The following is a 26,335-nucleotide window of genomic DNA, read 5'->3' as shown; positions in this document are numbered from 1 at the left end:
AGTGAGACCAGAAATGGCAGAACCACAGGCGAGGAAAACATGGAGCTCACATGAATGTACGTTCACACAACTATTACAAACAGACACACACACACACACACACACACGGTGTGCAACAAGAGCAGTAGCCAGCAATTGGCTGCTCTACAGTAAAAGTCATGTGGTATTCAGGAAAGAGCCGGAGGGGGTGGAAAGCAACATACAACGTGAGTTCCATGTAAATCTGTTTGTGAAGGCCAGAGAGGGGAGCAGCAGAATCCGTAATCACACTGCTGGAATGTAATGTTCATCCCAATATCTGTCTTCTGTCTTTCCCGTGTGCCACACACACTGCGTCTCTCCAGAGGAGGCACTGAGCTGAATAAATGCTCTCCTATTGAACTGGCCCTTCCATGCTGCATCGTAGTTAACATTCAGTCTGTGCCTGATTCTCTCTTCAAACAGTCAGCAGGTAAAATAACTGCTGTTGTTTTAATTTTTAAATAAAAAGTATTCTTTAAATGATTTGTCATTCTTTTTGTTTTAATACAGTAGAATAGAAGCTCACTAAATTGGCAACGGGTACTTGAAACATTTAAAATATTTTCTGAATGTGTTCTTGCTGGAAGCATTTTTTATCTTCATGTTCATTTTCATTTGGGAGGAAAAGGCTAATCAGAACAATAACTAAAATTCTTAAACCCCTAGAACAGTGGCAAACAAGGACCCAAGATTATCTTACCATTACACCTAGTCAGGTGAAGTGGGTAAAACATCTCCAATGCTCACACTGCAGCACACAATTGCCATATTGGGGTCACGAAATCTTCAGGTTGCTTTTGTAACCCGGGTTCTCTGAGTAGCAAGAATGCTCTCAGCGTGACATCATTGGAAGCTATTACTTTACGCCAGCCAGGATTGGCTGGAAATAAGCCTGTCAGTGTCAGAGAAGGCAGGGTCCCTCCGCCTATTTATAGTGTTGTCGCTGCACTGACAGTTTATTGAAAAACGTTCATCTCTTCCTCGCAACATCTGAGCAAGGAGAGTGACTTGGAGAGTCACTCACTCATGCTACTCAGAGAACCGGGGTTACAAAAGTCCCCTAAAGGTTTCTTTCATAGCATTCGTTTTGTGTCTCACATTGGAAACGAAAAAAAACTGACTCCCATATTGCTTGGCAGATTACACATTACATGCCAGCAGTTTTTAATACAATCAATCACAGTTTTTTACAGTGCTTAGTGCCACACTGAGTACTGAATGAGCCAGCAAAGATGTTGTGACCTCAAGTTTGTAAAACCAAGCAAACGTGTGAGAAGAGGCCCAGCTCGCAAGGGAAAAAAATCTCTTGCAGAGATACTCCTCTGAGCAGGGCCCATAAAGAGCTTAAGCCCCTAGTAGAGGGGTCACCAGGCCCTCTTTTTCTCTTGCACTCGGTGGAAGACAAGAGTTTTCTCTCCTTCCCTCCCTGCTGATCCCTGCTTCTGCTTTTTGTCTGTATTGTTCTCAGAGCCTTGCTTTGCATATCCTCCAAACTTTTAAATTATGGATTTGGTCAACTGGACTCTCAACGTAATTGACCAAATTTTTTTTCGACGAGAAGACAGGGTAAAGGAGACCCTCTTGTCCAGACGGGACGTTCTTCTCTGGATACACAATGGATTATTGGCAGCAGTGGAAGATTGTGTGCCTGACTACGATGTCCATCGAGGACATAGAAAATGTGTACATATTTGGACTTTTGATTACAGGATTTCTGCTTTTTGGAGTTGGTGGTTACCTGGCTTATCGAGTGATTCCCAAACCGTGGGCGGCTGTTCAAAGCTTTCCAAAGCTGCCTGCGATGTTGAATGGAGTCTGTAGAGCGATCAACACTCAGACTGAAATGTTAAGAGAGCAGAATCGCAAGCTGGACACGATTCTTGAACAGAATCGCAGCCTGGCAGTGGTTGGACTCAGAGGTTAAAGGATATAATCTTGGAGAAGTTGTACGCTTGAGATCTGCGGAAAGTACCAGAAATTTGGCTATTTGGATTTGCAATTGAGACATACCAGTAAAACTCAAAAATTATGATTAAAAATCATAATTCAGAAAAGAACATTTCTTTCTTAACCAAAAATCATTGCTTACGAATAGAAGTCAGAGATGTCCTGTGATGTTGTAATTATGGACTCAAAGCATGTAATAATTACAATTAGTTAATTCTGGTCCTGTCCATAACTTTTATGGACAGGATTTCTAGACGCAGCCAAGGGCCGGAGGGGGTCTGATTTGGGGACCAGTGGATTTTGTCTCTTCTTTTTACAGATGACGTGGTCCTGCTGGCCCCCTCTAGCCAAGACCTACAGCATGCGCTGGGGCGGTTTGCAGCAGAGTGTGAAGCGGCTAGGATGAAGATCAGCAACTCCAAGTCCGAGGCCATGGTTCTCAACCGGAAAAGGGTTGCTTGTCCTCTTCAGATTAGAGGGGAGTTCCTGCCTCAAGTGGAGGAGTTCAAGTATCTCGGGGTCTTGTTCACGAGTGAGGGAAGAATTGAGCGGGAGACCGACAGACGGATCGGTGCAGCTGCCGCAGTAATGGGGGATTAACTGGTCGGTCTATGTTCCAACCCTCACCTATGGCCATGAACTTTGGGTCATGACCGAAAGAACGAGATCCTGGATCCAAGCGGCTGAAATGAGCTTCCTCCGTAGGGTGGTCGGGCACTCCCGTAGAGATAGGGTGAGGAGCTCGACCATCCTGGAGGAGCTCGGAGTAGAGCTGCTGCTCCTCCACATCGAGAGGAGCCAGCTGAGGTGGCTCGGGCATCTATACTGGATGCCTCCCTCAGGAGGTGTTCCAGGCACGTCCCACCAGGAGGAGGCCCAGGGGACGGCCCAGGATACGTTGGAGGGACTATGTTTCTCGGCTGGCCTGGGAACGCCTTGGGCTTTTGACAGATAAATCACTCTTGCACGAAATACACATAAACGTTCTCTTATTTATATATGTGAAAATTTATTGAAACCATATAGCCCTGATATACTACTATTCTGGTCCAAAGCCCTCCACCTAACTAACAAGCACTATTCTACACAAAGGGGATAAAAATTACTACCTAACAATAATAATAAAAGAAAATACATGTGCATTGATTGTCTATGAAGATCAAACCAGCAATTTTATGGAGAAAATGTGCAATTTGGATTAACTTGGAAAGAGAAACCCTCCTGGTATGTTGATGTCTCGATTTTCGACGATCAGCTGGTAGACAGTGGGCTGCGCCCTTAGCCACTAGCATCTGATTGCCCCAAAGGGTAATAAATCTCTGAGGCGTGAACTTAGTGGAAAAACTCCAGTAATAAAACTGGGACAAAGGAGTGGTCAGGCCACGAAGCCCAGACCACAGCTGCTTTGAATAAAAAACCTTAAAAGTCCAACTTAACTGCTGGCTGATTTGGGATCAGCCGGACCAAAAACATTAACATGCACCTTGCACAGCAAATCAAACACAGCTCAGCATGCAACAAGCTGATACCTTGGATTAACTACTGGTGATTCTAAATCATATTGAACTATGCCTCAGCTCTGCCCAGACCTCTAAATACATCTAATCAATTTAATATTAAAAAAAAGAACAAAATTACTTTGACGTTGATTTCTTCTGTTCTCCAGTTGAGGATGGGTCACAGGTCTGAAGAGGAAAACGGGGGTAGGGGAACCAGAGTGACACGTGCCTGTGGTCAACTCAAAAACAGTAAACTTCTCAGCGGTCCAAAACGGGGAAAATATGAGAAACCGTTACAGTCAACTGAATCAACAAATGGTCTCTTTGGAAACAGTTTGTGTCTTCAGCTTTTATAGCTCTGATGACATCGATGTCCATCACTGCAATTAAGGCTGAGCTGCGCATATTGAACTGCCCAGTTGGCCCAAATGAATGACCCCAACATTCCTAAGCCTCCTCACCAATTTCCTTTCATCAGAGGTGACAGTTTGGGTCAAATGATAAATGTTAATCATAGTTAGGTGTTCCAACAGGACAATTATGGCAAACACACATCAAATGGTTTTATAATGGATAAAGCAAGCCACCACTAAGCTTCTGGAATGGCTTTCCATAAATTCTGTTGAAAATCTAAGGACTACGCTTAAAAACCAAATCAGAGCCGGAAAACCAAACATTTTAAATTAACTTGACCAATCTTGCCAAGAACAGTAGTCGAATACCTAATCTCAATAATGCCAGAAGCCTGTTGACAGCTATACAATCTGTGTGGTTTCTTTGCAACTTGCTAAGGGAGAGTCACCCAAATATTAACGTGGGTGTATGTACATATTTGAGACTGCATGGATTTGAAATAATCAAAAATAAATTCATACTTGCTTACGTAATTCTCATTTTTAAAATAAATTAAAGTTTTACGTTGTCCTATTATTAAACCTCAAAAAGAGAATGGTTCAAAAGCATCATTAAAATGATAAAATAAAGATGGCATTCATGCCCCTGAGGAATGTATGTAGACTTCTGACTAACAGATATTATATAACAATATTAGCATTTATTTTGATGTGTATTATATAGTTCCAGTGAATTCAGTTTATTATTAAATTAGCAGGTATATAGAGGGTTAAGTATGTTTTATACAATAAATTTATATATCTTTAGTACCATGAGTTATTATCTTTCTCATGTTTTTTCTTGTCATCAAACACACCATCACTTATAGCTAAGGTGATAGTAAGGTCAAACTGTAAATGCATCTTTTGGTGTTTTGGTTCTTATTCTACACCAGTACAAAATTTCTATGTGACTAATGTTTAGTCAGGTAGTGAAAACACAATTCTATCTTATTTAATCCTCACTTCCCTATAAGGCATGCGTTCCAGGTTGGTAAAGCTGATTATCACACTTTGTCGGCGCCTATGGCACTGTAGCATTTCATAACTGTTATACAGAATGGCTCCCTCTCGCCCAAATACAGCTGGGGTTATAAATATACATGTATTTATTAACCTTGAGAAGCAAAGCACAACTAATCCCACCCCCATTCACTTTTTGTTGAGCAACGAGTAAATATGAGGCTGTGTCTTCACCACATTCTTGGATTTTAAATTATGTCAAATTATGTAAACAGCGACTTTATATAGCTCATTTAAGAAGTTAAGATGTCATCACTAATGTGGGTGGATGCATGTGGGTAATGCATGTAGTAGTTTACAACAAACTGCTTGCTAAGGTGGTCAAACTCAGAACATAAAAAGGAAACATTTAGGAAAAATACAATATCCAACAGATGACTGCTATTGATTTAATGACGATGTGTTTCTTGGAAGCTATTTATGTCTTATCCACTACATTTTCTTAGTGACTGTCAGCATAATTTAAGATTTGTTCTGCAAAAGGTTTAAAGTTACAGTATTTATAATGTAGGATCTTGATTTATAATATGTCATAAAATTTTTGTGTTTGAGGCTCACAAATTAACAGTACTTGATACTAAAAACATATTTTAAAACACATTTTTATTTAAAAAAAAAAAAACGATTAAATAAAGAAATCAATTTAAAAAAATGTAAATTTAGGTCAGAATTAATGTGATCTGGTACGGTTTTATGCAGTGGCCGCCAGCCAATAGGGTGCGCCGGCCTCCCTGATAAAAGAGGGGGAAATGTAAAATATATTTTTACAAATTCTGATATACTAGTTTTACTTACTAAAGTGTGCCTCTATGTAATATCAAATATATATAAACTACATTTCCCACCTACAGATATTCATTTATCACTAAATTCCCATAGACAGACTCGAATGCTTCTATCATGGGGCACTGTTCAGAGTGCCCCAGGGGTGCAGCCCAATAGCCAATTGTTTACAGTAGCTACGGCAAATGACTAAATATATGACCAATCAGTGTCGCAGAATTGTATGGCTTTGGGGCACTGAAAATATTCCCCCTCGCAGGTAAAAACGCTTGTGTAGAGCAGTCAATCAGAGAGATGATGGCGAACTTAACGTGCAAGTTGCAGCTTCCACTGAATTCGGTGAGATCCTTATTTATCTACCCGTTCGCAAGAAGGACAGGGGAGGAGAAAATCCGGGTTAAGAAGCTGGGACATGACAAGTCAGACATTATCATCAACCAGCAGACCAAGGAGAAATCTATAAATAAAGTCTACAACCGGAGTTTTTGGAAGAGTTGGTTCAAGCGCAAGTCATGGCCGACCGGCTGTGGAATGGCCTATGAACTTTTATGTTTACACTGCATTCTTCTTAAAAATGCCAAATGTGATTTAACGTGGATACAGTCAGGACAAACCGAGTTACTATGGAAAACTGTGTCAAGGTAGCTGTGCTCGGAAAGATTAGCATAGCGGCACAGCTCAATGACGGACACCACGTTGAGGTAAGAAGGCACAATAAAGAGGTTGATAATAATTGTCGTATTTTATCTAAACTCTTTGACTGTATTAGGTTTTGTGGTGCTTTTGAACTGGCATTGTGCAGGCGTGATGAAAGGAATGCTGTTCAATTGTATTTGTCGTCTCACTGTTGATTCCATTTCATATATTGGAGTAGGTAGAGAAATGTATTGTTACATCAGCGCCACCAAGAATATTTTTCACCACCCGCCACTGGTTTTATGTCAATCAACACTCCTGGAATATTGAATCAGTTGTCATTTACAGTTTGCATGCCTAGATGTCACGGTTTCTGATACCTGATTTTTAGTAGATTCTAAAAGTCTCTAATGTCCTCACCTCAATGCATTGTAATAACATTAAGTATTTTGATCTTTTAAATCTGTGCCGTGGAGAAAAAAGTTGCATGACTGTAAAAAAAAAAAAAAACATCATTATATCATCATTTGATCCTCTAGCATCCAAACTATGATTAACCACAGAATTATTATGTAAACCAGTGGTGTCCAAAGTCTGTCCTCAAGGGCCAGTATCTGGCAGGCTTTCGACGTTTCCCTGGTTAAACACAGCTGAATCCAATGAAAGGGTAAAAATCCAAAATAATTCAGCCATTTTAATCATCAGTGTTGTAGAACTGATGAATATCAACTTTCCGCAGCCTAGTAAATAATGGTAGCTGACAGGGCGGGGCACTTAAACACATCTTCTGACTTTTCTTCTCACCGTGTCTTTTGCACAAGAGTTCACAGTAATACAAGGAGGATTGGTAGTAATGGCAAGCAGGAGTTTGAAGACCCACCTGTTTGAATTATAGAGGATTTGGGTGTCTGGTGATATTGGTTTAGGGAAGTTTGAGCAGTGGGGTATGGAAAGCTCATTTGTTATATACTAGGACAACTATGATAAGCAGTTTGTGATATCATCATTATGGCTTCTTACAAAGCACTACCTATTGTTCAAACAGTGTCACACCACATGAGACAAGGTATGTGTTTAACATTTTATAGTCTGTTCATTTTGTATTTGCTCATCAGGAGAAGTTACTCAGGTCTGTAGGATTTTATTACTGCATAACATTCAGTTCAAAAATAATTAAAAGCTTTTTTTATTTCATTCTATTATTATTCCGAGAAATATACATGTGAGTATGTGGCCTAATACCTTGACAGTACTCTTTTAGTTCAATCTGGATAAAAATCTCAGAAATATTTGATTATAAAAACTATCAATACAATAAGTCAACGAATCCTTATTTGCTGTGTGCATTTTGCTGCCTAAGAGCCCACTAAATAACAAGAGTAGCTTATTTTTCTGTGAGGGTTTATTTTCCATCTAAAAGATGTTTGACAAGCCAAAGTAAAACATCATGAATCTTATTTTTATTTATTGATTTCACATTTAATTATTGTTGTACTCAGTAAAATACTGACACATTTAAATAATTACAGATATAAAATTAACACAATTTTGGTGCTTATTATAAATTAACTTCCCTGAAAATAAAAAAGAAATCTGTTATTTTAAAAACACTGGCAAAAGAGCATTGCGTTAAAGAAGAAACATTTGGTTCCAGATGTTATTTTGAGCCAGAAAACTAAGATAAAAACAAGGTATGAAACTTTGGCCATTAAAGCTGGGAGAGAGCTGCATCTGTTAGAGCGTCCTATGTGTCTTCCTATGTATACCTCCCTGTGTTAATCACGACATTCTAGGGAGCTGATTTGAGACAAATACCTTTTTCTTTTGCAAAGCTCATGTGTGACTGTCTTATTGTTTTTGAGACTCTCTTCTGGGATGCTGTTTGGGCCTAACTGGCTTAATTCTCCACACCTTTGAATAAAAGGCATACCCCGTGAGGATTGCAGAATTGAGTTTTATCTTTCTTGAGTAACTGTAGTTCGTCATGCTTGTGCATAGCTCTACCCCTGCTATAGCTCATTCCTTACTTCAGTTACTTTTTTCAATAATGGATACATTTATTTGTCACCATCTGTTGCAGAATGTGTCTTAAGAAAGTGTTTTTGGTTTCTATTATTGTCAGGTATAGGACCTCAACAACTGTGTGTCTCATGTTTGCTCATTTATTTACACAGCGCTCTGCACAGTGAAGGTGAGTAGGGCAGCCAATAGGGCTGTTTCTAATGTGTCTGAGTTTTTCCATCTGTGTACCGACACCGAGCTCTGAAGTCCCACATCATTTACTCCTCAGCCCATCCAACGTTTTGAGGTCTAAATAACTCCACAAACATTTAGATGAAGGTGAATCCAAATAACTATTAATCGTATTGCATTATTAATACTGTAGTTTAAGTGACTGAATGCATCCAAGATGTTACAGAAACATCTATGGCTCTGTTGATGTCCTGTCTGTTTGACAGCTGACAGCCCCACTGTGTAATACTGCTAGGTGTTTATTTGCATTTAAAGCTGATAACTGAGATGATGGACAAATTATAGTGCCAGGTATGAGTTGTCTTGCTAACTGAAGCCTACTTTTATCTGTATCAGACAGGATGGATTGAAATTGCTGCATGCCAGCCTTACATTTTGTTACCACCTTCTGTCTGTAAACAGATGTATTTTCTCTCTTTCCATCTACAAACAGCCCCTCATTAACACTAGAATTACCTTTACATCCTATCAGTCTGTCAGAGTCTGCACTGCTTACTCCTGGCTTTTCTCTAGCTTAACACTGTGATACACAAACAAACCCGGATGTCTGGACTGCAGTGATGTAAAGCTCACAGTTTATAACTGGTTTTGTTCAGAGACAAGACATCTGCTCCAGCACCAAGAGGTTCCCTATTCTCCTGGCTTCCAGCGGGAAACATTCTCACTGATTACCTCATTATCTCAGATATGTTACTGTGTACAAACACAGGTTTTAGTTAAGGTGAGAACAATGAATGTGATTATCTACAAAAAGCATGAGCATTGTTGTGAATGAGGGATAATTAAGTCAGAAGTGTGATCTGGGAAATATCTGCCTTGCTGTCACTAAACACTAAGGCGGTGTCGAATTTGGTTTGTTTCATCAAAAAGCAAACGTGACAAATTCTTGAACTTTTAAAAAATAAGTCTGTCATAACCAGAGGAGAATTTAGCTTTTTTTTTACAGACTACATTGTTAAATATACAAGTAAGTTCATCAGGTGAACAAAAACTTATAGAAGAGTAACATTTAGATCTACAGGGGTTGGACAATGAAACGGAAACACCTGGTTTTAGACCACAATAATTTATTAGTAGGGTGTAGGGCCTCCTTTTGCGGCTAATACAGCGTCAATTTGTCTTGGGAATGACATATACAAGTCCTGCACAGTGGTCAGAGGGATTTTAAGCCATTCTTCTTGCAGGATAGTGGCCAGGTCACTACGTGATACTGGTGGAGGAAAACGTTTCCTGACTCACTCCTCCAAAACACCCCAAAGTGGCTCAATAATATTTAGATCTGGTGACTGTGCAGGCCATGGGAGATGTTCAACTTCACTTTCATGTTCATCAAACCAATCTTTCACCAGTCTTGCTGTGTGTATTGGTGCATTGTCATCCTGATACACAGCACCGCCTTCAGGATACAATGTTTGAACCATTGGATGCACATGGTCTTCAAGAATGTTGTTGGAATAATTGAATAAAGATTTGTCTTATAGTTTCTCCTATTTATTAACTTGACTATTTGATTATATAACTTTTCATAATGTATGTGTGAGTAAAGGATGTGTGAGTAATTTTGTCTGCAGGTTAAGGTCACAAAGTGGAGCTGACCTTGCGAGAAAAGAAGCAGTCCAGTTGAGGAGGTCATAAAGAGGGGCTGATTGCACTGAACAAGAGGCCAGAGTTGACCCTGCAAAGTTGGAGGAGACTGTGGGAAAGATGTTGTTAAAAGATAAAGGAGTTTATGACCTGTCTAAGATGCAGCTGTTGTTTTCCCCCATCCTTTAGAGAACAATGTTTTTGTAAACTAGGGACCCCCGAAAGACAATAAAAAGAGGAGGCGGACAGATGCTGTTCAGAGCGGTGCGAGATCTGTAACTGAGCATATCTTGACCGTTTCTCCTCGCAAAGCGAGTAAAAGGAACTAATACTTTGTCTCTCTTTTCTTTTTGTGTTGTTATAAGTATTGTTATGTTGGTTGAACCTGACAAATGGTTCGGTAGTCCTTGGCAGTGATGTACCCATCTAGCACAAGTATTGGGCCAAGGAAATGCCATGATATGGCAGCCCAAACCATCACTGATCCACCCCCAGGCTTCTCTCTGGGCATGCAACAGTCTGGGTGGTACGTTTCTTTGGGGCTTCTCCACACCGTAACTCTCCCGGATGTGGGGAAAACAGTAAAGGTGGACTCATCAGAGAACGATACATGTTTCACATTGTCCACAACCCAAGATTTGCGCTCCTTGCACCATTGAAACTGACGTTTGGCATTGGCATGAGTGACCATAGGTTTGGCTATAGCAGACCGGCTGTGTATATTGACCCTGTGGAGCTCCCGACGGACAGTTCTGGTGGAAACAGGAGAGTTGAGGTGCACATTTAATTCTGCCGTGATTTGGGCAGCTGTGGTTTTATGTTTTTTGGATACAATCCGGGTTAGCACTCAAACATCCCTTTCAGACAGCTACCTCTTGCGTCCACAGTTAATCCTGTTGGATGTGGTTCGGCCTTCTTGGTGGTATGCTGACATTACCCTGGATACCGTGGCTCTTGATACATCACAAAGACTTGCTGTCTTGGTCACAGATGCGCCAGCAAGACGTGCACCAACAATTTATCCTCTTTAGAACTCTGGTATGTCACCCATAATGTTGTGTGCATTTCAATATATTGAGCAAAACTGTGCTCTTGCCCTGCTAATTGAACCTTCACACTCTGCTCTTACTGGTGCAATGTGCAATCAATGAAGACTGGCTACCAGGCTGGTCCAATTTAGCCATGAAACCTCCCACACTAAAATGACAGGTGTTTCAGTTTCATTGTCCAACCCCTGTAAGTTTAAGAAGAATGTGCGGAGCAGTAATCAAGGCAAAAGGTGGCTACTTTGAAGAACCGAGAATATAAGACATATTTTCAGATGTTTCACACTTTTTTGTTCAGTATATAATTCCACATGTGTTAATTCATAGTTTTGATGCCTTCAGTGTGAAGCTACAATATTCATAGTCAGAAAATAAAGAAAACTCTTTGAATGAGAAGGTGTGTCCAAACTTTTGGTCGGTACTGTACATTAAACACAAATATGAGTTAAATTCCTTTCCAATATTTATCTTTATATTTAATAAAGAAGTAGGGGAAAATTAAAGCACAATGTTGAGTAAACACATAAGTCAATAGGTCCCTTACCCTCCTTTGTGTATATCAGCTGATGGAGGTCTTTTATTTGCAGTCCCATCCTGGTGAACCTTCTTATCCAATGACATTGATAGTGGAGCATCTCGAACAGGCAGGCCCAGCACCAGCGTCTCCTTAGTAACAGAGACAGCTTCGTCACCAGTTCGACCTAGGTGCTTCTTGGCGTAGTCAAAGCCCTGTACAGGCTAGCAGAAAAGAGGACAACACAGTAGGGGTCACTGATCCACTTTCACTCAGAAAAGTCTTTGAGGTCAATTTAATACATGAGCTCAATGGGTCAAAAGCAGCAGCAGTCATTCAAACCACCATCTGTAAAACAGAAAAGTAGCCCTACATGCAAAAAAAACTCATAAATGATGTTCAACAGTCAGGCTTGATAACTCTCATGTTTTTCATACTAAAGCTAAACCTAATGGATCAACAAATGATGCCAAAATCTGCACACATTAAACCATGATGCATTGTTGACACAGCAGCATAGCACACTTAAGCCAAAATTTTTTCAAACAAATGAATGAACAATGAAAGAAAATGTCAGCTGATAAACAACAATCAGTCCATGTTCTAATGATTATAATCAGAGTGAGATGAACTTCTTAGAAACGTTTGAGGTTCTGGACAAAATCAAGTAGAAAGAGGGACAGGAATTGAGCCATCAACTCTATGGTTTGGAAACAACTAGCTTTTTGAAGTCAGCAGTGCTCACTCAGCTACAAAGTCAAATGCATGTGAGAAATAACAGCACTAAAGAAATTATTCAGACAGTTTGCTCAGCTTGATGGGACAAGAAATGTTAAGCAAATAGCTATCCAGAGCAGAACCAAAATTTGCAGCATCTAAAACAACTCTAAAATATAACCTTTTATCATTTGAGTGAAATCACGTTGTTTTAACAAAAGTTAAGACATGTCTTTTTTTATTCTGGTTGACAAAATATTGAAAACTTGAGCAGCTGGAAAAGTGAAAAGGTGTAAACATACCTGATAAAACATTCATTTGAACTGCTAAATTTAAATCCTTGGACTTGATTAGCCCAAGACAATGGTCCAAATTGGGACTCTATCCACTGCAAGTAGGACATTGACTTCTCATAAATAACCCACAAAAACTCACCTTAAAAAAGCAAGTTAACTTTAAAATTGAGATCAGAATATATAACTTACAATAAACATTTCTCTTTATTTCATCACATCCAACATAACCCTTATTATGAATCTACATTTTCACTACTTATTTATATTATGATGTACAAACCTTTTCTGATTACATCTCATTACTTTATACTTGGTATCTACAAGATTTTGGTTTCCTAAACGTTTTTTGGCAGCTGAAGGTTAAATGTAAAACCCTGTAATTTGTGCAGATTTCTCCTGTTTGAAGATTGATACAGTTTGGTTAGGATGTATATGTCTACATTTTAAGCTGTAGTTGAAACTACAATAATCCAATTTCAGTTCAGAAAACTGGTTTACTTATATAAAACCTAAAACTGATCAACGACAAAATCACAGAGACTGATAAAATTCCCAGTTCAGTTAAAGTAATGAATTACAGAATAACTGGGTATAGTCTTCTTAGTGGAAAATTAAAACATTGCTTGTAATTCAAATAAAAGTAATTTTATGGACATTCCTCCTTAAGCTATTTTTATTAGTCTCCAAACAGCAGAGCCTGCATAAGAAAAAGTTAAGAAATAAATAATTTGGCTTAGCAGAACCTTTGAAGTAGAGGGTTTTGTTATGAGGAGACAAAAGATTAAAAAGGCAGCAGAATATGTTTTTGACAACCATCCATAGTCAGAATATATTATTTTATGGCAAAAAGAAAAAGTAAAAGATCAGCTTTGAGTAACACAACAACATAGATAAAACCTTTGGGTTTTTTTTCTGCCCCTTTTCTATTTTGAGCAGCTCCGAAATAGAAGACGCCTAATGCATGTGATGATGCATGCAAAATTCTGAGTGCATGTAAGGTTAGCCAGCATGGGCATCCGGCTGGCGGCGTTGTTAATAATTAATTGGTCACACACACCTCTGTGTCTTCAGCTAGCTTCAAACACATGGCTGCATTTGTGGATGGGACTCGTAAATATGTACCCATAAACAAAACAAGTTCCAGACAATCTGTATGGAGTTGCTCTTAGATGTTCTCTGATCCAAACTCAAAAAAGGAGGTGATTGCATCTTTGTTGTGGTTGCAACAAGTTTTAAGAAATGGTCAGATTGTGGATAATTGCAAAAAAACCATTAACAGTCCCACTCATTAACTTTCAATTCTAGTAGAGCTCCACGCTCCACTGTTTCTGTCCTTACAAACGGCATCTTACAACAGTAGTCTTGAAACTTTCCCCACGAAGCATGAGTAGCACTTGTCAAGACCAGATACTATATACCTTGACAAAAGGAGAAGCTTGAAGGCAGTGATATTAAGACAAAGAAGCTCCTCACAATACAAGGAGAGTTTCAGCCTGGGTCCATCTTTGGGCAGAAATGAAGTGCAATGCGATAGAGGGGGACCCGGAGGAACCATCATGGAAAGATACATCGGCATCATATGTATCACTTGAAGATTAAGTAACTCTGTTACTGAGACGTCCTACCAATGGGTAAAGAGGGCTGAACTGAAGAAGAGTGCAAAGGTACTAGGTCAGAGTAACAGAGGCAACCGAGGCAAGAACAACCGAGGCAAGGGTTTACTGCAGACAGGACCCAGGATCCAGGCTCTGCAATGATGCCCCTAAAACAGATTTAGCAAATGTCCGTCTGTCATCTCATCTGAGCAGGCTTGTTTAATGAAGATGTTGTCGTCAGACATTGCGGCACTGCATGAGCATCTGATCAGTCGGTCAGAGATGAACGCCGATTTTCTCCACATCTGGAATACCGAGAAGGTGAGAGCAGAGAGGAAGATGACAGAAAATCGAAATATTTCCTTTACTTAAAAATGGTGTGAAGTGACAGTGAGCACAACCCCACTCTGCCAGCAAATTATCTGTCCTGTTAGTATAAAACAGATGCTTCTGCTCATATAATTTTAGTTTGTAGCATCAGAGATCAGAAACTTGTTGATGTACAGCAGATGGACAAGATGTGCTCTCTTCCCCCTGAGGGCCAGATTGATTTAAATTCAGGTCTAACAGGGCAGGGAGCAAGACTGAACCATGAGTTTTCTGTAAAAAGAGATCAGGTATACAGGTATATTTAAAATAAGAGAACAGAGTACACATCTGCACCGAGCCACTATGGTTAGATAAAATCCTCCTGGGGCACGCCGAAGAATGATGCAGCAAAATGCTAAACACCTTTGGCCCTTTGAACAGCAGCTGCTGCTTTGTACTTGCATTGGACACCATACAAAAGAAAAATGGATTTCTTGTACTTTTGCTGATTGCACCTCCATTGTACTCTGAATGCGAGACAGCTATGTGAGGCTTTCACGCTTCCACAAGGCAGCACAGAAGAAGGAAAAGCCATTTTGAACAGTCTTCCAACTGTGCAGCGAAGGCATGAAGTGAGTCAGGCATCGCAGAATGACTCTTTAATGCCTAAATAAACATGCAAACATCATATGAACCACACTATTGATTAGCAGCTTCAGCTTGTCGTACACAGTGACTGATGATTAGGTGGATAGGAGCACATTGCACACACACACACATAATAAACCTCACAGTAGATCAGGCTGTTGGGAGTCTATTACTGTGCTCATATGTAGTTGGTGCTCAGACAGCTTTGAGAAATCACTTCGCTCCTTGATATTAGCTCCTGTTAATATTCTTCTGGGGCAAACTAGAAAAACGATTAGCACACAATTTGTATCTGGACCAATCACGATTGTAACTTATGTGGGCTGCAAGATGTGATCAGGTTAAAATTCAGCTGCGAAGCCAGACAATAAAAAAAAACATGCAGGCATGTGACAGCTGTTTGCTCCGATTTGCTGTAACATTTTAGCAATAGACTAAACCCTGCAAAACAACCTATATGTTTTTTTTTATTTCTGCTTTAGTATTTTCAAAGCCTGATTTCAAAACTGAAATCACACAGAACAATTAACACAAAAATATCAACATTCCTTTCCTTTTTAAGGACCTGCATTTAATTGTAACATGTTGTGCAATCTGTTCATTGCACAAGAAAGTTGCTTTATAGACTTTAATAGAAAGCATAAAAATATTAATGAAAACATGTAAGTTTAATTGTATCCAGTGCCTTGCTAAGGTACTCCTTGGCCTGTACCTTTTCCATATTTTATTATTTATTGTGGGTTTTAATGTCAATATTGCAAACAGAGTCTTAACTCTCATAAGCAACTTTCTTTTAAATATCTTCCAATTTTGGTATTCCCATACGAAGTACTATATTGCATTTATTTTTGGAATATTTGAATTATAGAAATTCTAATAAGTTGGTGGCTTTCTTTTGCCAGGACATGGTAATACCACACTGCTAATAATCCTCCTATAATACAGGGGGAATGCAAATTGTTTGTATCATTTGGAAAGGTTTATGGAGTGGAAACTTTCACCACAGGTAAACTACACCCATATGAGGACACAGCTGGCAGCAAAAAACTGTCTAAAGAAACTAAATGCTGTACGCACTATTCCAACTGTCAAGTGTGATGGAAATTCTTGCAGTAAGAATTTCACAGTGTATAACCTTTTTTACTCCTCAGAACATCTGTGTTAGAGGAAGAAGCTGTAAAAGCCATTATCAGAAGTTTAATGGTTCAGACCCATCTTTAGGACAATGTCAGGAAGGGCAGTTAGGTCTGTTCCTAGATAACCTTGTCACCTTTGAACTCAAGAAGGGTTTGGGTCATAAAACACAGACTCTTTGCAGTTGAGATAACACTGTCGTGTTCTGGTATAAATACTGTGTGTAAATGTTGATCGGGGCTCTGTTCAACTGACTTGCTTGGTGACAGAGTCATTCAAACGCTGAATGCCTTTGAATAAAACTTATAAAGACAAAGTCCGGATTTTCTCTTGTTATGAGTCAACTTCTACCCACTTTGATAAGAAAATTCCACAACACAAGCATGTTGGTGGTTGAATCATACTACGGTGTTGTTTCACTGCCAGAGATACTGGTGCACTGAAGAAAATTAATACAATAATGAAGAGGGAGGAGTATTCTCAACAGTTACTCAACTTCACCTTTAAAATTAACTGAATGGTTGTAATTTTACACAATTTGCTATTGTAAAAGGACTATGATCTCACACGTGAACCCTGACTTTAGAAGGGATAAAGCTGCCTAACATTAAAGCTTCTCGAATAGTCCAGATCTAAGTCAAGTCCATGGCAGGAAATCAACTCATTAAGAAAACTTTACCAATTATGCCAAAGAAGAGTGGTTCGATATCCAGCCACAATTTTGCCTGAAGCTTATTGATGGCTATAAGCAGCACAGGGTCGAGAAGCAACTATTTAAATGGACATTTAAAAAAATTGTAATAAATAGAAAAATGCAACAATAAATTCAAACATGTACAGCTGTTGTTTCTTTTTAAAAATCACTGCAGTTTTACGTTGTACAACCTCTTTCTCTTTGAAGAAATTCAAATGAATTATTTAAAGTCTCAAATTAATCAAGATGATATTCATGCCCACGAGAAGGGTAATTGTATATAAACCTACATTTTAATCTACTTTTAACCTCTGCCATATCGCCATGAGCAAATCAAGTTCCTGTAATAAATATTTACCTCGTTTGCTTTAAGATAGCACTTTCAGGAGAAGGGAATGAAAATGCGATTTCAGCCTTACGGCACAACTTTTACAGCCCCTTATTTTTAATATTTGATGTTTGCGGTTGTGAAATCGAAAACAAGTAACATCAAATGTTTACAATAAAGACGGTTACTTGAGCAAATAAACCTCGGAGAAAATGTTAATTTATCACTTTAAGGGAAGAAAAACACACACATAAAAAACATGTACATGTATTTTCTGGGATGTTTACATCCCACTGTGCTCTGGAGTCACAACAGCCCCATTACCCACCAAAATGTCCCGCCTACCCATCCTCACATCCATCCTTTACACAGCTCACTCTACCTCTCAGTGGGATAGGGATGAGAAGGTCTGGACAAAATAGGCCACAAATACAGAAGGTTACATCCTCCAGTGAAGCAGCAAGATCCACACTAATGCCATCTGTATGGATGCCATTTAAAGCATTTTCTTTTTATATCTGTGGGTCTTAGCAACACTGTTTGAATTCACGCTAAGATTTTTTTAGCAGGGCGGCTCATATCAAAAAGGGTTGGAGGTCTGCTGTTCCTGCCGAGCTGCTAAGGAATTGGAGCGGCTTTGTTTGACAGGATAAATCGACTGATTCGAAAGAGAAGCAGGGGTGTCATACTGGTGGATGACACAAACCTAATTCTTTATGCAAAAGCAATCAAAAATATGTATATGTGTAATTTTTTTATGTTCAGCATATTCTTCTATTTATATTCATGACCTTCCTCTTGCCAAGTGATCTGAGCTCATCCGTCCCTTGTTACTAATTCAGTCTATTGATACCAAAACAGTTTAAATCTTAAAGGGAAATTACTTTTTTAGAAAACATCCTCCCCCTCTTATTGATCTGCAATGAGAACAACAGAAATAAGCCACATCACAGCAGCTGCATGCAGGTTTTGCCCAGCAACAACAGCACAGGGCTGGCAGCACAAAGTGGACAAGCCAGCCAACTCATCTGTTCATTGATTCATTCATTCATTCAATTAATCAGTCAAACAATCCACCCGGCGGTTGTTTTATTGAATACCTGGTGGTGGTAACTGCCCTCCCTTCGATATGACGTCTAAACAAGAACAGAGTCAAAGGAACAAGGTCAGGAAGGGCTTTGTGCACAACAAGGCAAGGTTATGAGGATAGCATCAATCATACACAAGGTCATTCAAAGTGATTTAAAAAAACATAAGCAATGAAAGAAAAATAATATAAAAATACATCAAAGAGCTGTTAAATTTCTGCATTACCTTAAAGGAATAAAATACTATTTTCTTTATTGCTCACAGATTATTATTATTGAGAGAGCAAGATGTCTGGTGGCCAGTGTAGCGAAATCCTAATATCATGTTATATTTGTCCTAATTTTTATTTTACTTTTTGCATCAACAAATGTCTTAATCAGAATGATTCAGAACTCAAATTCAGTATGGCTGTGCTAGTCATATTTCAAGCTTGATACCAACACCAAGAAAAATACTCGATACTCAGTACCATTTTTGATACTGTGGGAGCATTTTTCTAGTTAAGAGAAAAAATATGAGAACACTTTAACTTTCTTTATTAGGGCAAAACCACTAAGTCTGAAACAATTCAGTCCTCATTTAGAAAAATATATAATCAACAAGCCATTGGCATTATTCTGGCTTTTATGTATAGGGTATACATTTTAATAGAGTTGGTCTAAAGGCTTTGAAAAGGCCCTTTTAGCCTCTTTCAATTTCAAAAGCAGCTTTTATGATTGCTCAGAATTATTGTCCTGTAACAACACACCCAACTATGTCCAACTTTCAATGTTCTAGTTGTTCATTTTATGTAAACCTGAAGAATTTTGAGGTTGTCCACAGCATCATGCATCTACCACCATGCTTGATAGTTTGTAAAGTCTTCCTAGGCTTCTTTGGCCTCACCTTGACTCCTCTAGAAACATCTTGTCTTGCCAAAACACTCAATCTACAAAGCTTTGCTCCAGATGACATTTGGCTTGTCCATGTGGGCAACTGCAGATTACAGTCGAGCTTCAAGGCGTGTGTCTGTTTTGTTTCTTTGTCATGTCTATCTTGTAAACAGTGACACTAGCATTCCAGTAGTTTTCAGTTCATGGCATTAACCTTGGTGAATCCTGGGTTCTTCCTGGAAATCCCAACCAACCTCAGTTAAGGTGTTTTAGCCTTAAGCACAGTGGTGGCAAATCCAAATAACTTGTTGATGCTGGAATCTGCAGTTGCCTATAAATGGCTCCAAAAGACTTTCCCAACTTGTGTAAATCTATAATTCTCTTTCTTAGATGGAGTTCCTTAGACTTTCCCATTGTTCTGAGTTTTGGTCAATGCAATAAAAGTTCAGTCAAAAACAAATAATTTTCTTGCTGGTAAACAGACACTTCCAGGTCAGTAAGTCATTATTACCAACTATAATTTAACGGATCTTGGCCTTGTTATTGCTTGCATGCTGCAATGCATCCATTCTAGAACCTTCAACACCCTGTATTGTTGAAAGATTGAGATTGCTGTATGTATACATTTGAGCCTGATTGTACATTTTTCACCATGCGTACATTAGAGAAAATCTACAACAAATCAAAATTATTGTGTCCAAAAGAACACACAGTTTACTTGAAAACAGAACAGATCACATAATCAATAAAAGCCCAAAATGAATTTGATATTGTTTTTGAGAGAAAGTATACATGAACATTTGACCAGCATCATATATTCAAATGTTCTTTAAAACTAAACCCTCAGCCTGTAGATTATCCTAATGGAACTTCAAGCACTGGAACTATCAAACATGAGGTTTAACTGTTTATTCATAGAAACAAAATTTCAATTAAAACAAAAATAATTCTAAAATTTACTGATTTGCTGTCATATAGCTACTTTAGCTCTAATATGCTTATTCATGTGTATGAATAAACATATTGTGCTTCAAGAAAAATATATGCATAACTAGGTTAAGGGAAAATATTGCTAAACCTTTGGGACAGAAAGATGGATGGATAGATGTTTTTACTGGTTCGACCTTGTTCAACAATAATTAGCAGTATTTTATGCATGTTCACACTGGGTTCTACTTCCAGTTTGTACGATAAGGGTAAACAGTTTCTAATCCTGTACAGATATCAAACAAACTCTTCTTACTTGTAACTAGGAATTCAGTGTTCAGTTAAAAACTGAATAAGGGTGAAATGTACCAAATTAAGACAAATTATATCGGTCTCCTGCTGAGAGGCAAATGTGTGGAAACTGTCTTCAGTGTGCTTAGAATGAGCCAGTTAGCTGAATAAAATATTATTCGGATTTACAAAATATGATTGTAGATGGACCTTGTTAAACTGGTTCTTACCCAACTATATTCACATTGTACTGCCTTATTTTTGGGTTTATGACAAAGAACAGAACAGTATTGTGTAAACTTATTCACTCCCACTATTAAAATGTATTTTAAAAGCTCCAGAAACTCCAAGCAGATATTTATAGGGATGCTGTTGGGGCTCTACTCCAACAGAGAGGGGTCTGTTTTTATCTTGTGAGGGAAATATTTATATGCACTGGATTATTTTTCCCATTAGAACAAGCCTAAATTAGTTTATGTGACTGAAACTGTAAAACAAATATCACCAAGTGAAGTTATTTGGTGAAACAGATATTTTGGAAGTTTAATCGTGATATTAAATTGTAACCCCCATTTTGGGTTATTACATTCAAGCTAATTCAAGAGGCATTTCAGAACAAATAAGGCTGTCAAGCTCATTGCTTGTTTACCACTTCACTGAATGCAATGGCACAAGCAGCTGCTGTTCTGGCATCATGCACTGCATCCAGGGCGACCATCTGACCGAATCAAACCATCTGTTGGCAATCTATTACAAACATGCTCATCCAAAAGGATTGACTTTCAGTTAAAACTCCAGCAGGCTGATGTTGACTGAACACTGTCTTTGTGAAAGAGCCAGAATTACCCTGAGGTTCCGTTCTGGTACAGTGAGCCCTGCCCATTTCTTTGCAGCCGATTGGTCTTTGCTGCATGCATGATCAATAATGACCATGAGCTACTAGATAGTGAGAAAACAAATGAGTTAAGCCGGCAGAAATGAAATTAATTTTTCTGTCCTGAAGCAACAGTTTGACACAGTCGGTTTTCTGTCTGACGTGTCACTTGCAATCAAGCTATGTAATCTTATTTGAGCCTTACAGAAGATTAAAGCACTGAGTTTTGTTGAATCAATGAGTTTTGAGCTTCTCAGGATGCAGGAAAACAACAGCTAATTTACATCATTTATGGGGGTGGAGGAGAGAGAAAGCACAAAAAGAAGGAAACAAAATATAGAGGTCAATAAAAAAGCAAGAAAATTAAAACAAGGTTTCACGATTTTACCTTGGACCGGGTTTTGAAGGTCCTGAATGCACCAGATTTAAAAATAACCCTGTTCCTTCTACACAGGATGAAGGCCACCATTCCAATCACCACCATCAATAAGAAGAGAGGTGTGAGAACAGCCATGATCCACAAGTTGCTGGGTGGTGTCTTCACCACAGCTACATGCAAACACAGGGCAAAAAACATTAAATTAATATCAAGAGGTTTTAATCTGGTATCAGATAAACAACAAACATCACTGTGCATGATTAAAAAGATTTATTAAATACTCATTTCTTAAATAAACACTGTAAAAAACAACCTGATAAAACTGTAAAGAAAATCTGGATTTAATTTCTTATAAGACGAGGCAAGTTCTTTTTTAGAGTTTGCAGTTTTGACTGCTGTGACTCTATGTTTAATATAAAGACTCAGAACAGTTGCAGACCTTTTTATATAATATTTTAATACAGATTTACTTAAATTATGTGAAAGATATGTTGAGCTGTGTGAAATTAAACATTTATAACAATCTAGAAGCAATAACTTTCTTCAATCCAATGCTTAAAAAAAGCTTAAAGTGTTTCTCTTGGATTTTATTTTAACAACTTGCTGTTGGCGCTCTTCTGTGACAGAGCTTCTTGCAGATATGTGTTTTCATTTTGGGATAAATATAACTGTCTTCCTCTAAGCCCATAAAGACAAACTAAATACGTTTTACCAAGAACACTGTCTTTCCTGCCTCAACACTTTTAGGAAGAGATGCCCTGACAAATCCAGTATCTTCTTCAGTTAGGTAATTGTACTCAAGTTTCTGAGAAAATACAATTTATAAGATAATAAAACACAAGTCAAAGGCAGAGAACGCTTATGTTTTATGTCTGCATATAAATCTTAAGGAGTATTTAAACAGGAATGCTTTAAGCTGTGTGGTGCCTGTAAAGTGCCTCCTAAAGAAAAAGCCTGTTCTTTCACTTGACTTGATTATATTAATTGTTTGTTTCAGGCTGAAAACATGTCTGTATAAGTAAAATCTTAAGCTGCTCACACTGGTTCCTAACATGCCATGTAAGAGTATTATAAAACTCAGGTTACGCAAGTCTAAAAGCAAAAAATAAGGACATTTTTAGAACATACAATTTTGTCAAAATCTTTGTGTGTCACTTTTGATGCCCTCCTATTCCATATAGTGCATCTATCTTGGGATTGCAGAGAGGAATTTACAGTGTTTTTAGGAATGGGAATGTTACATTGGCCGTGACTTAACCGTCTCATTTTATTTATTACATTTCAAAGCTCTGAGATATTTCTTAGCTAAAAATAAGAAAGTATGCCATACCATCAGGTTCTTTTTCAGTTTCAATCATCGTGCATGCTAAGGTGAGTGAAACATATGTGTCTTAGCAGAAGACGGCGTGATAGTATTACTGGCTTATCTGTTGATCAAATTGTTAATGCTACAGTGTCAAAGGCATGGGAAGGTTATGGCAGATACATCTTTTTCAATTGCATTTATTATGTTTATTCCTGTGTTTCTATATTGCGTTCATAATATTCATTCTCAAACTTTTATTCCACCAACCCAACAGAGACTGCAGAAAAAAATAGCCTGTTTGAAGAAATCTGACACATTAACACTAAAGAGCTCATTTTACATACTAAGTATAGTCTTAAAAAACAAACAAACAAAATGTGTTGTTGTTTACTCTCTTATCATCTCTTTTGTGTATGATTTGCATTGAGTCTCATCTACATGTAGAACAATCATGCCGTACAACACTGACAGTACAATTAAGAGCTTACGTTCAGCTTGCACTTGCACAAAGTATCCCAGCGTCAGAGCCATGGTCTGGGAGTCCAGACTGCTGAGGGTCTTAGCAGCTGCGGTTCCTGTGATGGGTGATCCATTCAGTTGGGCGTAATAGGTCATCTCTGCCGGGTTCTTCAGACCTGGAAGCCGTCGCATGTTCACCATCTGAGAGTGGGGAGTCACAGTTGCATGATAATTTTAGAAGAATTAGTAAAAGAGGTTTTAGTGTTGTTAACCATCAGAAAAACATATAATCTGCAGGCAAGTTAAACACAAAACCCCTTATCTTCCCAAACAGAATGCTGCGTCTGTGACCCAATCTCTTTTGCTTTGATCAAGTCGTGGGATTGGCTGGGAGATGAATTAATTTACTGAAGACACACTGGAGGATAAACGAGTCACATGAAATCTCAATTTCCTTTCATCATACATCAAACAATTTTTTTAAACATCATACATCAAACAATTTTTTTAAACATCACACAGCTTTAATCAAGTCTTGTAATTAGATTTTGTCATAAAAAGAAAGGATATGTGTTATTAAATGGCTGAAGGTTTTCTACTCTGAATACACAACATTTTCTGACAGTTTCTCTGAGAGGCTCTTCCTCTTCCACTCTGCAGCAATAAAACTGGTCATCTCTGAAGACAATAATATCTTGAGGCTTTGTAATGCATGTGGACCACAATGAATAAAACAGCATTTTAATTTGAACAATACAGACCACCGAGCAGGGAGATGACAACCAAAAAAAAATTCTGTGCGCAAAGGTTTTTCTGCTCATTATTATTTCAAATTGGGATCATTTCAACATCTTCTTCCACCTCCTCAATTTAATTTTAGAGCTGTAGAGTTAAAGAAATTACGTTGAAAACCATTTTTTATTTTAAGTAATTAGTTGTTACATTTGACCATAAAATTTAGCTCTTTTTTTATAGGATTTCTTACAGCTTTCCCACCTTAGGTTTCCCTGGAGCATTGTCCAAGTTTCTGAATCTGGAGCTGTCCATGGTGATGCATACATTCAAACTTTTTTAAGAAGTGGCTGGCAGTGTTATGTTTCAAATTAAAGGTTTTTAAAAAAAAATATTAGACAAAATGTGCATGTTTGAGGGAAACATGTATGGATTTATCACCCTGATTTAAAACACAGGTATAATATCGGTTTGCTAATCTGAGACACTTACAGATTGTTGCTCTCTTGAGACACTACTGCAGCATTAAGCAGTAAGAGTTAACATCATTAAAATATAGTGTTGTGAAAATTAGTTCACATGACTCTTACAGTATTCTTCTGTTTTTGCCATTTTGTCACATTTTCTTTCAGATCATCAAATCAATTTTAATAACAGCCAAATATAACCGTGATAAAATACTAAAAGCAATTTTTAATGATGATTTCATGTACTGAAGGGAATAAATAACCAAACCACAAAAAATAAAAATGACTTATCTTGTTAAATCAAAATTTACCTGAGCAATTTTTTTACTCCATGATTTGGCATGGTTACTGCCAGACCTGTAGAATGAAAAACATTACTTAAATAGAACCTGACAACATTAAGTAGGCTAAAATCTCTTAAAAAGTAACACATTATAACCCATAACAGTATCTAAAGCACTCCGGGCCTTACGTTCCTCAGTTATTGTCGGTGCTGAGGGTTTAACAATAAGAAAGAGATTGGGCAAAAGTATGATCCATGGGAGAGTTCAACCCCAAAACCACTCCTGAAAAATGGTAAATGGACTGAACTTATATAGCGCTTTTCCAGTCATGCAGACCACTCAAAGCGCTTTACGCTAGAGCCAGATTCACCCAATCGCACTCACTAACACTCACACATTCATACACCAATAGGTAGGCAACTTGAGGTTAAGTGCCTTGCCCAGGGGCACATCGACATATGACAGGAGGAAGCTGGAATCGAACCCACAACCCACGACTACTCTTCCTACTGAGCCACAGTCACCACACAAAGACCTGGATCTTACATTATCCAGTAAACCTCTTGATGATCCCCAAGCCTTCTGGGAAAATATTCGGTAGATGATAAGACAAAAGAAGAACTCTTTAGACGTTGTCCCGTTACATCTGGCATGAAGGGAATACAGCATTTTAAAAAAAGCACATCATCCTGACAGTCAACCATAGTGATGGCAATGTAATGTTCTGGTACTACTTGGCTGCTTCAGGGCTTGATTGGCTTGCTGTAATTGATGGAAATCTCCTCACTAACAGATATCCAGAAGGATTGTGTGATCTTAAGCTCAAGCACACTTGGCTTATGCACCAGAACAATGATCCAAAGGACACTAATCCACCCAAGTAAAGGTTTTGGAGAGGCCCAGTCAAAGTCTGCACCTAAATCTGATTGAGATGCTTTGTAAGAGTGGGTAAGTCACCGTCATGTAAAAGACTGACATTGTTAGTTATTGAAATTGCTCACGAGATAATAGGTTTAGGAAGCGATTACTTTTTTCATATGGCCATACCTTTTTGATTATGATTACTTGATTAATAACTGTGTGATGTCTGTAAACCAATTTCAACATAACTTCAGTTATATTGTACTGTCTTTAAACTAAGGACACCCTCTTTCAGTTGTAGGATTTTACATATGTAAATAACAAAAACAATCTAATTTTTCTCAGGTTCTGATTTGATTTAACTTGGGATGAGAC

General features: G+C 38.3%; 1 protein-coding gene across 4 annotated transcripts in view; it reads right to left on the bottom strand.

Moving 5' to 3' along the window:
• Positions 1–26,335, bottom strand: part of kiaa1549la (KIAA1549-like a) — a 126,048-nt gene that overhangs the window by 33,558 nt on the left and 66,155 nt on the right. For all 4 annotated transcript variants that reach the window (XM_047347800.1, XM_047347809.1, XM_047347817.1 and 1 more), the window contains 4 exons: positions 23,646–23,817; positions 21,861–22,021; positions 18,520–18,555; positions 11,729–11,922 (listed from right to left, as the gene is read on the bottom strand). In XM_047347800.1, coding sequence (XP_047203756.1) covers positions 11,729–11,922; positions 18,520–18,555; positions 21,861–22,021; positions 23,646–23,817 — 563 coding nt within the window. The remainder of the gene's footprint in view (positions 1–11,728; positions 11,923–18,519; positions 18,556–21,860; positions 22,022–23,645; positions 23,818–26,335) is intronic.

The sequence above is a fragment of the Girardinichthys multiradiatus genome, chromosome 2 (assembly GCF_021462225.1).
Source record: "Girardinichthys multiradiatus isolate DD_20200921_A chromosome 2, DD_fGirMul_XY1, whole genome shotgun sequence".
Lineage (NCBI taxonomy): Eukaryota > Metazoa > Chordata > Actinopteri > Cyprinodontiformes > Goodeidae > Girardinichthys > Girardinichthys multiradiatus.
This window is presented reverse-complemented; position numbering and strand designations above follow the sequence as displayed.